General features: G+C 48.6%; 1 protein-coding gene across 1 annotated transcript; it reads left to right on the top strand.

The window, feature by feature from the left end:
- Positions 1-419: 419 nt before the first annotated feature.
- LOC311122021 (plexin-B1-like) lies at positions 420-13,745 on the top strand (the record flags this gene model as incomplete). Its single annotated transcript, XM_084196449.1, has 3 exons — positions 420-678; positions 962-1,876; positions 13,566-13,745. Coding segments are annotated over exons 1-3 (1,353 nt in total), but the record flags the coding sequence as incomplete, so codon positions are not given.
- Between the last annotated feature and the right edge of the window lie 2,392 nt (positions 13,746-16,137).

Raw genomic sequence — 16,137 nt, 5'->3', positions numbered from 1 at the left:
TCCCTCTCCCTCTCCTTCTTCCTTTCCCTCTCCCTCTCCCTCTCCTTCTCCTTCTCCCTCTCCTTCTCCCCCTCCTTCTTCCTTTCCCTCTCCCTCTCCCTCTCCCTCTTCCTCTCCTTCTTCCTTTCCCTCTCCCTCTCCTTCTCCCTCTCCTTCTTCCTTTCCCTCTCCCTCTCCTTCTCCCTCTCCTTCTTCCTTTCCCTTTCCCTCTCCCTCTCCCTCTCCCTCTGCTTCTTCCTTTCCCTCTCCCTCTCCCTCTCCTTCTTCCTTTCCCTCTCCCTCTCCCTCTCCCTCTCCTTCTCCTTCTCCCTCTCCTTCTCCCTCTCCTTCTTCCTTTCCCTCTCCCTCTCCCTCTTCCTCTCCTTCTTCCTTTCCCTCTTCCTCTCCTTCTTCTCTCCTCTCCAGCAGGTAATTGGTGCCATGCCAGCTGCTTCTCCCCCTCTGCTCCACCTTGCCACCTGGTGGTGGTGTCTGGTACTGTTGCTTCCCCCACAGCCCCAGGCCCTGACCCAGCCACAGCCGGACCCTAACCCAGAGAAGGCCTCTCCCGCTGGGCAGGCCTTCCCTCACCTGTCCCTGGATGGATCCCCCCTCAGCCACCTCCTCCTGGACCCCAGGTCTGGTCAGCTGTACGTGGGGGCGGTCAACCATCTCTACCACCTGTCCCCTGACCTCCAGGTAATAATGTTTGTAATCACTTGTACAGTCCACAGCTTTCTATTGAGCAGTTTCCCAGACACAGATTGGCTTAGTCCTGGAGATTCTCCATTGAGCTTTTTAGTCTAGGACTAGGCTCAATCGTTGTCCTGGAAACCGTTCCTATATGTTGTCAGTTTCTTTATGTCCTAAAATGGCCCCTATTCCCTATGGGCCCTGGTCAAAAGTAGTGCACTTTAAAGGGAATAGGGTGCCATTAAAATGCTACCTTCTCTTATGTTATCTTGTCTTCAACTTGTCCTAGGTGCTCTCCTACGGTCAGACTGGACCCAAACTGGATAGTTCTGAGTGCTTACCCCCCATCCTGCCCAAGGACTGCACTACCGCACAAGTGACCCCCAACACTAACAAGATCCTTCTGCTGGAGGAGGGTCTGGCCTTGGCAGGGTCAGAGGTCGGGGCGAGGAGGCTGATCGTGTGTGGAACCCTGTTCCAGGGTATCTGTGACAAGAGGAGTCTGGGTAACGTGTCCGAGGTGCAGTACCAGACCACCAATCCGGTAGACACGCAGTACGTAGCCGCCAACGACCCCCGCGTCTCCACCGTGGGTGTGATCTTGAACCAAAAGGGGGTTGGGCTTATGCTGGTGGGGCGTGGCTACACCAGTAAAGGCCCCAGCGACATCCCACCAATCACAACTCGCCGTCTGGCCCCCAGCTCCTCCCCCGCCCGCCAGGCCTTCTCCCAAGACGAGGAATTAGGGAAGCTGGTCGTCGGGAGCTACTCAGAGTACAACAACTACTTCATCTCCGCCCATCATCATGGAGATCATGTTTACTTCCTGTTCTCGCGGAGGGATATGTGGCACCGGAAGGAGTACCGGACTTACGTTTCACGTCTCTGCGCCGGGGACCGGAGCTTCTACTCCTACGTGGAGGTTCCGTTAGAATGTTCCGGGGGGTATAACCTCGCCCAGGGGGCTACCCTCGCCAAACACCAGGGGCGACCGGCGCTGTTCGTTGCCATGGCGGCGGGGCAGGCGTCGACGCCCACGGCGACGGGTCGCTCGGCGCTGTGTGTTTATGGGATGTCAGAGATGGATGCGGCGCTGCAGAGGGCCCAGGAGCTGTGTTATACAGAGGGAGGGACAGGAAGTACAGGACAGCAGGAGGCGTACATAGAGTATGAAGTGTCCTCCAAATGTCTACGCCTGCCCAAGGTAACTACACAGAGAGCAGCCTGCCCAAGGTAACTACACAGAGAGCAGCCTGCCCAAGGTAACTAGACACAGAGAGCAGCCTGCCCAAGGTAACTACACAGAGAGCAGCCTGCCCAAGGTAACTACACAGAGAGCAGCCTGCCCAAGGTAACTAGACACAGAGAGCAGCCTGCCCAAGGTAACTAGACACAGAGCAGCCTGCCCAAGGTAACTAGACACAGAGCAGCCTGCCCAAGGTAACTAGACACACAGAGAGCAGCCTGCCCAAGGTAACTAGACACAGAGCAGCCTGCCCAAGGTAACTACACACAGAGAGCAGCCTGCCCAAGGTAACTACACACAGAGAGCAGCCTGCCCAAGGTAACTAGACACAGAGAGCAGCCTGCCCAAGGTAACTAGACACAGAGAGCAGCCTGCCCAAGGTAACTAGACACAGAGAGCAGCCTGCCCAAGGTAACTAGACACAGAGAGCAGCCTGCCCAAGGTAACTAGACACAGAGAGCAGCCTGCCCAAGGTAACTAGACACAGAGCAGCCTGCCCAAGGTAACTAGACACAGAGCAGCCTGCCCAAGGTAACTACACACAGAGAGCAGCCTGCCCAAGGTAACTACACACAGAGAGCAGCCTGCCCAAGGTAACTAGACACAGAGAGCAGCCTGCCCAAGGTAACTAGACACAGAGAGCAGCCTGCCCAAGGTAACTAGACACAGAGAGCAGCCTGCCCAAGGTAACTAGACACAGAGAGCAGCCTGCCCAAAGTAACTAGACACAGAGAGCAGCCTGCCCAAGGTAACTAGACACAGAGCAGCCTGCCCAAGGTAACTAGACACACAGAGCAGCCTGCCCAAGGTAACTAGACACAGAGCAGCCTGCCCAAGGTAACTAGACACAGAGAGCAGCCTGCCCAAGGTAACTAGACACAGAGCAGCCTGCCCAAGGTAACTAGACACAGAGAGCAGCCTGCCCAAGGTAACTAGACACAGAGAGCAGCCTGCCCAAGGTAACTAGACACAGAGAGCAGCCTGCCCAAGGTAACTACACACAGAGAGCAGCCTGCCCAAGGTAACTAGACACAAAGAGCAGCCTGCCCAAGGTAACTAGACACAGAGCAGCCTGCCCAAGGTAACTAGACACAGAGAGCAGCCTGCCCAAGGTAACTAGACACACAGAGAGCAGCCTGCCCAAGGTAACTAGACACAGAGCAGCCTGCCCAAGGTAACTAGACACAGAGAGCAGCCTGCCCAAGGTAACTAGACACAGAGAGCAGCCTGCCCAAGGTAACTAGACACAGAGCAGCCTGCCCAAGGTAACTAGACACAGAGAGCAGCCTGCCCAAGGTAACTAGACACAGAGCAGCCTGCCCAAGGTAACTAGACACAGAGCAGCCTGCCCAAGGTAACTAGACACAGAGCAGCCTGCCCAAGGTAACTAGACACAGAGAGCAGCCTGCCCAAGGTAACTAGACACAGAGCAGCCTGCCCAAGGTAACTAGACACAGAGAGCAGCCTGCCCAAGGTAACTAGACACAGAGAGCAGCCTGCCCAAGGTAACTAGACACAGAGCAGCCTGCCCAAGGTAACTAGACACACAGAGCAGCCTGCCCAAGGTAACTAGACACAGAGCAGCCTGCCCAAGGTAACTAGACACAGAGAGCAGCCTGCCCAAGGTAACTAGACACAGAGAGCAGCCTGCCCAAGGTAACTAGACACACAGAGCAGCCTGCCCAAGGTAACTAGACACAGAGCAGCCTGCCCAAGGTAACTAGACACAGAGAGCAGCCTGCCCAAGGTAACTAGACACAGAGAGCAGCCTGCCCAAGGTAACTAGACACAGAGAGCAGCCTGCCCAAGGTAACTAGACACAGAGCAGCCTGCCCAAGGTAACTAGACACAGAGAGCAGCCTGCCCAAGGTAACTAGACACAGAGAGCAGCCTGCCCAAGGTAACTAGACACAGAGCAGCCTGCCCAAGGTAACTAGACACAGAGAGCAGCCTGCCCAAGGTAACTAGACACAGAGAGCAGCCTGCCCAAGGTAACTAGACACAGAGAGCAGCCTGCCCAAGGTAACTAGACACAGAGAGCAGCCTGCCCAAGGTAACTAGACACAGAGAGCAGCCTGCCCAAGGTAACTACACACAGAGAGCAGCCTGCCCAAGGTAACTAGACACAGAGAGCAGCCTGCCCAAGGTAACTAGACACAGAGAGCAGCCTGCCCAAGGTAACTAGACACAGAGCAGCCTGCCCAAGGTAACTAGACACAGAGAGCAGCCTGCCCAAGGTAACTAGACACAGAGAGCAGCCTGCCCAAGGTAACTAGACACAGAGCAGCCTGCCCAAGGTAACTAGACACAGAGAGCAACCTGCCCAAGGTAACTAGACACAGAGCAGCCTGCCCAAGGTAACTAGACACAGAGAGCAGCCTGCCCAAGGTAACTAGACACAGAGCAGCCTGCCCAAGGTAACTAGACACAGAGAGCAGCCTGCCCAAGGTAACTAGACACAGAGAGCAGCCTGCCCAAGGTAACTAGACACAGAGCAGCCTGCCCAAGGTCACTAGACACAGAGCAGCCTGCCCAAGGTAACTAGACACAGAGAGCAGCCTGCCCAAGGTAACTAGACACAGAGAGCAGCCTGCCCAAGGTAACTAGACACAGAGAGCAGCCTGCCCAAGGTAACTAGACACAGAGAGCAGCCTGCCCAAGGTAACTAGACACAGAGCAGCCTGCCCAAGGTAACTAGACACAGAGCAGCCTGCCCAAGGTAACTAGACACAGAGCAGCCTGCCCAAGGTAACTAGACACAGAGCAGCCTGCCCAAGGTAACTAGACACAGAGCAGCCTGCCCAAGGTAACTAGACACAGAGAGCAGCCTGCCCAAGGTAACTAGACACAGAGCAGCCTGCCCAAGGTAATTAGACACAGAGAGCAGCCTGCCCAAGGTAACTAGACACAGAGAGCAGCCTGCCCAATGTAACTACACAGAGAGCAGCCTGCCCAAGGTAACTACACACACAGAGAGCAGCCTGCCCAAGGTAACTAGACACAGAGAGCAGCCTGCCCAAGGTAACTAGACACAGAGAGCAGCCTGCCCAAGGTAACTAGACACAGAGCAGCCTGCCCAAGGTAACTAGACACAGAGAGCAGCCTGCCCAAGGTAACTAAACACAGAGAGCAGCCTGCCCAAGGTAACTAGACACAGAGAGCAGCCTGCCCAAGGTAACTAGACACAGAGAGCAGCCTGCCCAAGGTAACTAGACACAGAGAGCAGCCTGCCCACGGTAACTAGACACAGAGAGCAGCCTGCCCAAGGTAACTAGACACAGAGAGCAGCCTGCCCAAGGTAACTAAACACAGAGAGCAGCCTGCCCAAGGTAACTAGACACAGAGAGCAGCCTGCCCAAGGTAACTAGACACAGAGAGCAGCCTGCCCAAGGTAACTAGACACAGAGAGCAGCCTGCCCACGGTAACTAGACACAGAGAGCAGCCTGCCCAAGGTAACTAGACACAGAGCAGCCTGCCCAAGGTAACTAGACACACAGAGCAGCCTGCCCAAGGTAACTAGACACAGAGCAGCCTGCCCAAGGTAACTAGACACAGAGAGCAGCCTGCCCAAGGTAACTAGACACAGAGCAGCCTGCCCAAGGTAACTAGACACAGAGAGCAGCCTGCCCAAGGTAACTAGACACAGAGAGCAGCCTGCCCAAGGTAACTAGACACAGAGAGCAGCCTGCCCAAGGTAACTACACACAGAGAGCAGCCTGCCCAAGGTAACTAGACACAAAGAGCAGCCTGCCCAAGGTAACTAGACACAGAGCAGCCTGCCCAAGGTAACTAGACACAGAGAGCAGCCTGCCCAAGGTAACTAGACACACAGAGAGCAGCCTGCCCAAGGTAACTAGACACAGAGCAGCCTGCCCAAGGTAACTAGACACAGAGAGCAGCCTGCCCAAGGTAACTAGACACAGAGAGCAGCCTGCCCAAGGTAACTAGACACAGAGCAGCCTGCCCAAGGTAACTAGACACAGAGAGCAGCCTGCCCAAGGTAACTAGACACAGAGCAGCCTGCCCAAGGTAACTAGACACAGAGCAGCCTGCCCAAGGTAACTAGACACAGAGCAGCCTGCCCAAGGTAACTAGACACAGAGAGCAGCCTGCCCAAGGTAACTAGACACAGAGCAGCCTGCCCAAGGTAACTAGACACAGAGAGCAGCCTGCCCAAGGTAACTAGACACAGAGAGCAGCCTGCCCAAGGTAACTAGACACAGAGCAGCCTGCCCAAGGTAACTAGACACACAGAGCAGCCTGCCCAAGGTAACTAGACACAGAGCAGCCTGCCCAAGGTAACTAGACACAGAGAGCAGCCTGCCCAAGGTAACTAGACACAGAGAGCAGCCTGCCCAAGGTAACTAGACACACAGAGCAGCCTGCCCAAGGTAACTAGACACAGAGCAGCCTGCCCAAGGTAACTAGACACAGAGAGCAGCCTGCCCAAGGTAACTAGACACAGAGAGCAGCCTGCCCAAGGTAACTAGACACAGAGAGCAGCCTGCCCAAGGTAACTAGACACAGAGCAGCCTGCCCAAGGTAACTAGACACAGAGAGCAGCCTGCCCAAGGTAACTAGACACAGAGAGCAGCCTGCCCAAGGTAACTAGACACAGAGCAGCCTGCCCAAGGTAACTAGACACAGAGAGCAGCCTGCCCAAGGTAACTAGACACAGAGAGCAGCCTGCCCAAGGTAACTAGACACAGAGAGCAGCCTGCCCAAGGTAACTAGACACAGAGAGCAGCCTGCCCAAGGTAACTAGACACAGAGAGCAGCCTGCCCAAGGTAACTACACACAGAGAGCAGCCTGCCCAAGGTAACTAGACACAGAGAGCAGCCTGCCCAAGGTAACTAGACACAGAGAGCAGCCTGCCCAAGGTAACTAGACACAGAGAGCAGCCTGCCCAAGGTAACTAGACACAGAGAGCAGCCTGCCCAAGGTAACTAGACACAGAGAGCAGCCTGCCCAAGGTAACTAGACACAGAGCAGCCTGCCCAAGGTAACTAGACACAGAGAGCAACCTGCCCAAGGTAACTAGACACAGAGCAGCCTGCCCAAGGTAACTAGACACAGAGAGCAGCCTGCCCAAGGTAACTAGACACAGAGCAGCCTGCCCAAGGTAACTAGACACAGAGAGCAGCCTGCCCAAGGTAACTAGACACAGAGAGCAGCCTGCCCAAGGTAACTAGACACAGAGCAGCCTGCCCAAGGTCACTAGACACAGAGCAGCCTGCCCAAGGTAACTAGACACAGAGAGCAGCCTGCCCAAGGTAACTAGACACAGAGAGCAGCCTGCCCAAGGTAACTAGACACAGAGAGCAGCCTGCCCAAGGTAACTAGACACAGAGAGCAGCCTGCCCAAGGTAACTAGACACAGAGCAGCCTGCCCAAGGTAACTAGACACAGAGCAGCCTGCCCAAGGTAACTAGACACAGAGCAGCCTGCCCAAGGTAACTAGACACAGAGCAGCCTGCCCAAGGTAACTAGACACAGAGCAGCCTGCCCAAGGTAACTAGACACAGAGAGCAGCCTGCCCAAGGTAACTAGACACAGAGCAGCCTGCCCAAGGTAATTAGACACAGAGAGCAGCCTGCCCAAGGTAACTAGACACAGAGAGCAGCCTGCCCAAGGTAACTACACAGAGAGCAGCCTGCCCAAGGTAACTACACACACAGAGAGCAGCCTGCCCAAGGTAACTAGACACAGAGAGCAGCCTGCCCAAGGTAACTAGACACAGAGAGCAGCCTGCCCAAGGTAACTAGACACAGAGCAGCCTGCCCAAGGTAACTAGACACAGAGAGCAGCCTGCCCAAGGTAACTAAACACAGAGAGCAGCCTGCCCAAGGTAACTAGACACAGAGAGCAGCCTGCCCAAGGTAACTAGACACAGAGAGCAGCCTGCCCAAGGTAACTAGACACAGAGAGCAGCCTGCCCACGGTAACTAGACACAGAGAGCAGCCTGCCCAAGGTAACTAGACACAGAGAGCAGCCTGCCCAAGGTAACTAAACACAGAGAGCAGCCTGCCCAAGGTAACTAGACACAGAGAGCAGCCTGCCCAAGGTAACTAGACACAGAGAGCAGCCTGCCCAAGGTAACTAGACACAGAGAGCAGCCTGCCCACGGTAACTAGACACAGAGAGCAGCCTGCCCAAGGTAACTAGACACAGAGCAGCCTGCCCAAGGTAACTAGACACAGAGAGCAGCCTGCCCAAGGTAACTAGACACAGAGAGCAGCCTGCCCAAGGTAACTACACACAGAGAGCAGCCTGCCCAAGGTAACTAGACACAAAGAGCAGCCTGCCCAAGGTAACTAGACACAGAGCAGCCTGCCCAAGGTAACTAGACACAGAGAGCAGCCTGCCCAAGGTAACTAGACACACAGAGAGCAGCCTGCCCAAGGTAACTAGACACAGAGCAGCCTGCCCAAGGTAACTAGACACAGAGAGCAGCCTGCCCAAGGTAACTAGACACAGAGAGCAGCCTGCCCAAGGTAACTAGACACAGAGAGCAGCCTGCCCAAGGTAACTAGACACAGAGAGCAGCCTGCCCAAGGTAACTAGACACAGAGCAGCCTGCCCAAGGTAACTAGACACAGAGCAGCCTGCCCAAGGTAACTAGACACAGAGCAGCCTGCCCAAGGTAACTAGACACAGAGAGCAGCCTGCCCAAGGTAACTAGACACAGAGAGCAGCCTGCCCAAGGTAACTAGACACAGAGAGCAGCCTGCCCAAGGTAACTAGACACAGAGAGCAGCCTGCCCAAGGTAACTAGACACAGAGAGCAGCCTGCCCAAGGTAACTAGACACAGAGAGCAGCCTGCCCAAGGTAACTAGACACAGAGAGCAGCCTGCCCAAGGTAACTAGACACAGAGAGCAGCCTGCCCAAGGTAACTAGACACAGAGAGCAGCCTGCCCAAGGTAACTAGACACAGAGAGCAGCCTGCCCAAGGTAACTAGACACAGAGCAGCCTGCCCAAGGTAACTAGACACAGAGAGCAGCCTGCCCAAGGTAACTAGACACAGAGAGCAGCCTGCCCAAGGTAACTAGACACAGAGAGCAGCCTGCCCAAGGTAACTAGACACAGAGCAGCCTGCCCAAGGTAACTAGACACAGAGCAGCTCAGTGTGTAGGCTAATATACCTGATTGTACCAATTAAAGTCTTAATTGGATTAGGTGTGTTACTATGCTTGACCGGAACAAAAGCCTGCAGTCATCCTTGTCCTAACACAGGATCAGTATCCTACTACTTAACCTGATGAAGCTGTAAAGCTGCAGTAACATAGAGGATATAGTATTGTTTCACTATTTATGCATTTGCATATTTATTTCAAATTAAATCAAATGTTATTGGTCACATACACATTTTTATCAGATGTTATTGCGGGTGTAACGAAATGCTTGTGTTCCTAGCTCCAACAGTACAGTAGTATCTAACAATTCACAACAATACACACACATCTAAAAGTAAAATAATGGAATTAAGAAATATATCAAGTATTGGGTAGATGTATGTCCCAGGATGAGTGACAGCTGCCTCGGTGCTGGTAGGTCTATGGTAGGTCTGCTCTGTGAGTGACAGCTGCCTCGGTGCTGGTAGGTCTATGGTAGGTCTGCTCTGTGAGTGACAGCTGCCTCGATGCTGGTAGGTCTCTGTTAGGTCTGCTCTGTGAGTGACAGCTGCCTCGGTGCTGGTAGGTCTATGGTAGGTCTGCTCTGTGAGTGACAGCTGCCTCGGTGCTGGTAGCTCTACGTTAGGTCTGCTCTGTGAGTGACAGCTGCCTCGGTGCTGGTAGGTCTATGTTAGGTCTGCTCTGTGAGTGACAGCTGCCTCGGTGCTGGTAGGTCTATGGTAGGTCTGCTCTGTGAGTGACAGCTGCCTCGGTGCTGGTAGGTCTATGTTAGGTCTGCTCTGTGAGTGACAGCTGCCTCGGTGCTGGTAGGTCTATGGTAGGTCTGCTCTGTGAGTGACAGCTGCCTCGGTGCTGGTAGGTCTGCTACTCTCACTGCCTCTAATCCTCAGCGTGCTCTCTGAACGGACACACACACACACACACACACACACACACACACACTCTACACGGATACATGGCCACACATAAGTGGTGCGCGGGTCAGCTGTTTGTTCACCCGCCCGCAATTGCTAATTAACCCATCTGCAACTGATGTCAGTTCTTCTTGGATGCATATTTTATGTGGTTGAAATACTGCCGGCTTTTATGATGCTGATGAAGACAGCCCCTCTACAGACGGCATCTAACTGCACATTCACATTCTCTCAATATGCTGAAATAAATATATCCTATTTCTCCACTCCTGTTCCCCAGTCTAAATGTAGCCTACATTTGGTTTGTCATTTTACTGCAATAAATGGTTAATTCTTCAGGAGTTAATATTACGGCTATGTTAAGGCCACAAAGTGAAGTCCGTACAGAAATGGTTTGTCGAGATCGGTGTGGAAGAACTTGACTGGCCTGCACAAAGCCCTGACCTCAACCCCATTGAACACCTTTGGGATGAATTAGAACGCCGACTGCGAGCCAGGCCTAATCGCCCAACATCAGTGCCTTACCTCACTAATGCTCTTGTGGCTGAATGGAAGCAAGTCCCTGCAGCAATGTTCCAACATCTAGTGGAAAGCCTTCCCAGAAGAGTGGAGGCTGTTATAGCAGCAAAGGGGGGACCAACTCCATATTAATGCCCATGATTTTGGAATGAGATGTTGGATGATACTTTTGGCCATGTAGTGTAACATAACCGGCCGACAGACACTGCACTTGACACATTTATGAAATTGCTTATCCCAGTTACTAATAAGCATGCACCCATTAAGAAAAGGACTGTAAAAACTGTTAAATCCCCGTGGATTGATGAGGAATTGAAAAATTGTATGGTTGAGAGGGATGAGGCAAAAGGAATGGCAAATAAGTCTGGCTGCACAACCGATTGGCAAACGTACTGCAAATTGAGAAATCATGTGACTAAACTGAATAAAAAGAAGAAGAAACTACACTATGAAACAAGGATAAATGACATAAAGAATGATAGTAAAAAGCTTTGGAGCACCTTCAATGAAATGTTGGGAAAAAAGGCAAACTCAGCTCCATCATTCATTGAATCAGATCATCACAAAACCAACCAATATTCCCATCTACTTTAGTGATTTATTTCATTGGCAAGATCAGCAAACTTAGACATGACATGACAACAAACGCTGACACCACACATCCAAGTATATCTGACCAAATTCTGAAAGACAAGCATTGTAATTTTGAATTCCGTAAAGTGAGTGTGAAGAGGTGAAAAAATGGTTGTCTATCAACAATGACAAGCCATCGGGGTCGAACAACTTGGATGGAAAATTACTGAGGATAATAGTGGATGATATTGCCACTCCTATTTGCCATATCTTCAATTTAAGCCTACTAGAAAGTGTTTGCCCTCAGGTCTGGAGGGAAGCAAAAGTCATTCCGCTACTTAAGAATAGTGAAGCCCCCTTTACTGGCTCAAATAGCTGACTAATTAGCCTGTTACCAACCCTTAGTAAACTTTTGGAAAAAATAGTTTTGGACCAGATACAATGGTATTTTACAGTAAACAAATTAACAACAGACTTTCAGCACGCTAATAGGGAAGGACATTCAACAAGCACAGCACTTACACAAATGACTGATGACAACTAACAACAAATAATAACAAGATAACTAATAATGTAAGCATACTGTGTCCATAATAAGTATATAGGTTGTAGGTTGGGAGCTTTTGGGAAAAGAGCACAGTTAGAAAGATATGGCATATAGAAGCAAACCGGATGGACATCATGATAATGATCGGAGAGGTTGAGAGTAGAAGAAGTTCAGGAGAAAAAACTAACAAAATATAATTATTGTAAAATTGACTGTGTCCATAAAATGTAAATAGTAAGTATAAGCTGGAAGTAGAGGCCTAAGCATTGTTGTTCACTAGTTTACTCCAATTAGGGAAAGGGTGGCGGGGTTGGAAAGTAATAAAGGGAAATATATATTTTTTAAAGGATGTGTATGTATGTATGCATGTATGTATGTATGTGTGTATATATATATATATGTATGTTTGTATATATGTATATGTATATATGTGTGTATGTATGGATAAACATGGGGGATTGGAAGTGATGCAGACAATTACATTGATGGAAGTTACGATATATCTGCAATATTAAAGCTGATCTACCCCCTAAGAAGAAAAAAGAAAAGAAAACATGACTGATGATTGGCTGAGAGATATTGATGATAAAAAGATTGTGGGGGCTGTTTTGTTAGACTTCAGTGCGGCTTTTGACATTATCAATCATAGTCTGCTGCTGGAAAAACGTATGTGTTATGGCTTTACACCCCCTGCTATATTGTGGATACAGAGTTACCTGTCTAACAGAACACAGAGGGTGTTCTTTAATGGAAGCCTCTCAAACATAATCCAGGTAGAATCAGGAATTCCACAGGGCAGCTGTCTAGGCCCATTACACTGTTCAATCTTTACTAACAACATGCCACAGGCTTTGAGTAAAGCCAGTGTCTATGTATGCGGATGACTCAACACTATACATGTCAGCGACTGAAATGACTGCAACACTTAACAAAGAATTGCAGTTAGTTTCAGGGTGGGTGCCAAGGAATAAGTTAGTCCTAAATATTTCTAAAACTAAAAGCATTGTATTTGGGACACCACACACATGCATGCACACACACGATAACATACACACTATACACACACGTACACATGGATTTTGTGTTGTAGATATGTGGTAGTGGAGTAGGGGCCTGAGGGCACACAGTGTGTTGTGAAATCTGTGAATGTATTGTAATGTTTTTAAAATTGTATAAACTGCCTTAATTCTGCTGGACCCAAGGAAGAGTAGCTGCTGCCTTGGCAGGAACTAATGGGGATCCATAATAAACCCCAGGAAGAGTAGCTGCTGCCTTGGCAGGAACTAATGGGGATCCATAATAAATACAAATACAAATGTTGTCTTTCAATGCAGTGATGTAACGTAATGTTGTCTTTCTGATACAGAATACAGTGTTGTCTTTCTGATACAGAATACAGTAATGTCTTTCTGATACAGAATGCAGTGATGTTGTCTTTCTGATACAGAATGCAGTGATGTTGTCTTTCTGATACAGAATGCAGTGATGTTGTCTTTCTGATACAGAATGCAGTGATGTTGTCTTTCTGATACAGAATGCAGTGATGTTGTCTTTCTGATACAGAATGCAATGATGTTGTCTTTCTGATACAGAATGCAGTGATGTTGTCTTTCTGATACAGAATGCAGTGATGTTGTCTTTCTGATACAGAATGCGGTGATGTTGTCTTTCTGATACAGAATACAGTGATGTTGTGTTGTCTTTCTGATACAGAATGCAGTGATGTTGTCTTTCTGATACAGAATGCAGTGATGTTGTCTTTCTGATACAGAATACAGTGATGTTGTCTTTCTGATACAGAATGCAGTGATGTTGTAATGTTGTCTTTCTGATTAGGAATGTGGTGATGTATCGTAATGTTGTCTTCTGCTGGAGCTCTTTAAAATTTATTTGGAATTGTCCAATCAATCAACCAATCACCTCAATCAATCACCTCTGACCCTTCTTTTCTTTAGGATTCGTTAAAGGATTACCCGTGTGGAGGGGAACACACCCCCAGCCCCATCGCCTCTGCTGTTCCACTGTCTGCCACCCCCTCTCTGACCAGAGACACTCAGCTCACCGCTGTCACCACCGCTACAGAGGCCGGCCACACCATCGCTCTGCTCGGTGACAAGAACGGTTGGCTGCACAAGGTATACACACACACCATCGCATTGCTGGGAGACGAAAGGATGGCTGTACATCAGTGCCATTTAAGATGAGGGAGGACGATTTATTTTCATGATTTTTCATGATTACAGCATATTGGATGACTGTCATTCATATTCACCCAGTTCAATGTAACATGGATAGGTTTAGGCTACTACATGATACTCTAACTTTCCCTATACTCATCATGAGGTTGCTAAAACCCAGCCTGTGAATGACAGTTTACAAACGTAAGTGCACACAGGTCGAGAGACAAATCTGAGGCTAAACTAGCTAGCTGCATTTGCTAGCTAAGTAAGTGAAACTAAAAATGACAATTTCTCTCTTGCTTCTCCTTCATTTTGGAAGAAATTAATTTGTTAAACTGTTGTCTTTCTCTCTCTTTAAGAGTCAACTACTCACCACATTTTATGCACTGCAGTGCTAACTAGCTGTAGCTTGTACTTCCTGTACTAGATTAATTTTCTTATCTTTTGATTGGGTGGACAACATGTCAGTTCATGCTGCAAGATCTCTGATAGGTTGGAGGACGTCCTCCGGAAGTTGTCATAATTACTGTGTAAGTCTATGGAAGAGGGTGAAAACCATGAGCCTCCTAGGTTTTGTATTGAAGTCAATGTACCCAGAGGAGGACGGAAGCTAGCTGTCCTCCGGCTACACCATGGTGCAACCCTACAGAGTGCTGTTGAGGCTACTGTAGACCTTTGCAAAATAGTTTGTTTTAATCAATTATTTGGTATAGTTTTATCTAAAAAGGATAATATTTTACCTTTTTTTTTTATTAACTTAGGAGGCTGGTCCTCCCCTTCCTCCTCTGAGGAGCCTCCACCGCTGCACACATGATACCTTAGATCAGGGGTCTTCATCCTTTTCTTGCGCAGGGACCCCCTCCCAGGCATCCCAGGGACTCCCATCATACGTTAGCAATTTATTTATTTTTATCAGATGTATGATAATGGCATATTAAGGTGAAGTTATCAACATTTTAAATTGAATAGATTTGGTAGATAGTTTTAAATTATGTTGACCTCCCCACATTATAATTGGAAGATGAAGTGTAAACTCTAACATATGCCTATTAGCTAGAAAGCTAACTCCAAACACATTTTCGCTAAGAGACGCTGTTTAGCTGGTTCAAGGTTAGCCATGTGTTGGCAAAAATATTATGTCCAAGTCAAGAAAGCTTATCAGCGGCAGCCGGGTGCTTTTAAAAAAAAACCTGTCACATGCTCCATTTGCTCAATATTAGGACTTGAGAAATGAAGTTGATGTCATTAGAAATAAGATAAAATAAGTGTCTTCAGAAAGGATTCACACCCAATGACTTATTCCAATTTTTTTTGTGTTACAGCCTGTATTTGAAATTGATTAAATTGAGATTTTGTGTCACTGACCTATACACAATTCCCCATAATGTCAAAGCGGAATTATGTTTTCAGACATTTTTACAAAATTAATTTTAAATGAAAAGCTGAAATGTCTTGAGTCGATAAGTATTCAACCCCGTTGTAATGGCAAGCCTAAATAAGTTCAGGAGTAAAAATGTGCTTAACAAGTCACATAATAAGTTGCATGGACTCACTGTGTGCAATAATAGTGTTTAACATGATTTTTTTCAATTTTTTTCATGGCTACCTCATCTCTGTACCCTACACATACAATTATCAGTAAGGTCCCTCAGGCGAGCAGTGAATTTCAACCACAGAGACCAGGCAGGTTTTCCAATGCCTCGCAAAGAAGACCACCTATTGGTAGATTATTCTTTATTTTGTATTTTTTTTTACGAGACATTGTATATCCCTTTGAGCATGGTGAAGTTATTAATTACACTTTGGATGGTGTATCAATACACCCAGTCACTACAAAGATACAGGCTACAGATACCTAATGGTGACTTTTTAAAAAGTTAGAGAATTTAATGGCTGACAGGAGAAAACATCATCGTTAAACTCAGTGAAAAGAAAATAGAGACATCGCATTGCGAATATACAAATATTCACCTTTCAGCAGGACAATAACCTAAAACACAAGGCCAAATATACACTGGAGTTGCTCACCAAGACGACATTCAATGTTCCCTTCCGTGGCCTAGTTACAGTTTTGACTTAAATCGGCTTCAAAATCTATGGCAAAGACTTGAAAATGGCTGTCTAGCAATGATCAACAACCAACTTGACAGAGCTTGAATATTTTTGTACAGTCCAGGCGTGCAAAGCTCTTAGACTTACCCAAAAGGACTCACAGCTGTAATTGCTGCCAAAGGTTGAATTCAGCCTGTAACACAACAAAATATGGAATAAGTCAAGGGGTGTGAATACTTTCTGAAGGCACTGGATGTAATTCAAATTAGTTTATTCTGTTGTTGTACTCATAAAA

The sequence above is a fragment of the Coregonus lavaretus genome (assembly GCF_964263955.1).
Source record: "Coregonus lavaretus genome assembly, contig: HAP1_SCAFFOLD_7033, whole genome shotgun sequence".
NCBI classification, from domain to species: domain Eukaryota; kingdom Metazoa; phylum Chordata; class Actinopteri; order Salmoniformes; family Salmonidae; genus Coregonus; species Coregonus lavaretus.
Note: the sequence above shows the minus strand (reverse complement) of the source record. Positions and strands in the feature narration are given on the sequence as shown.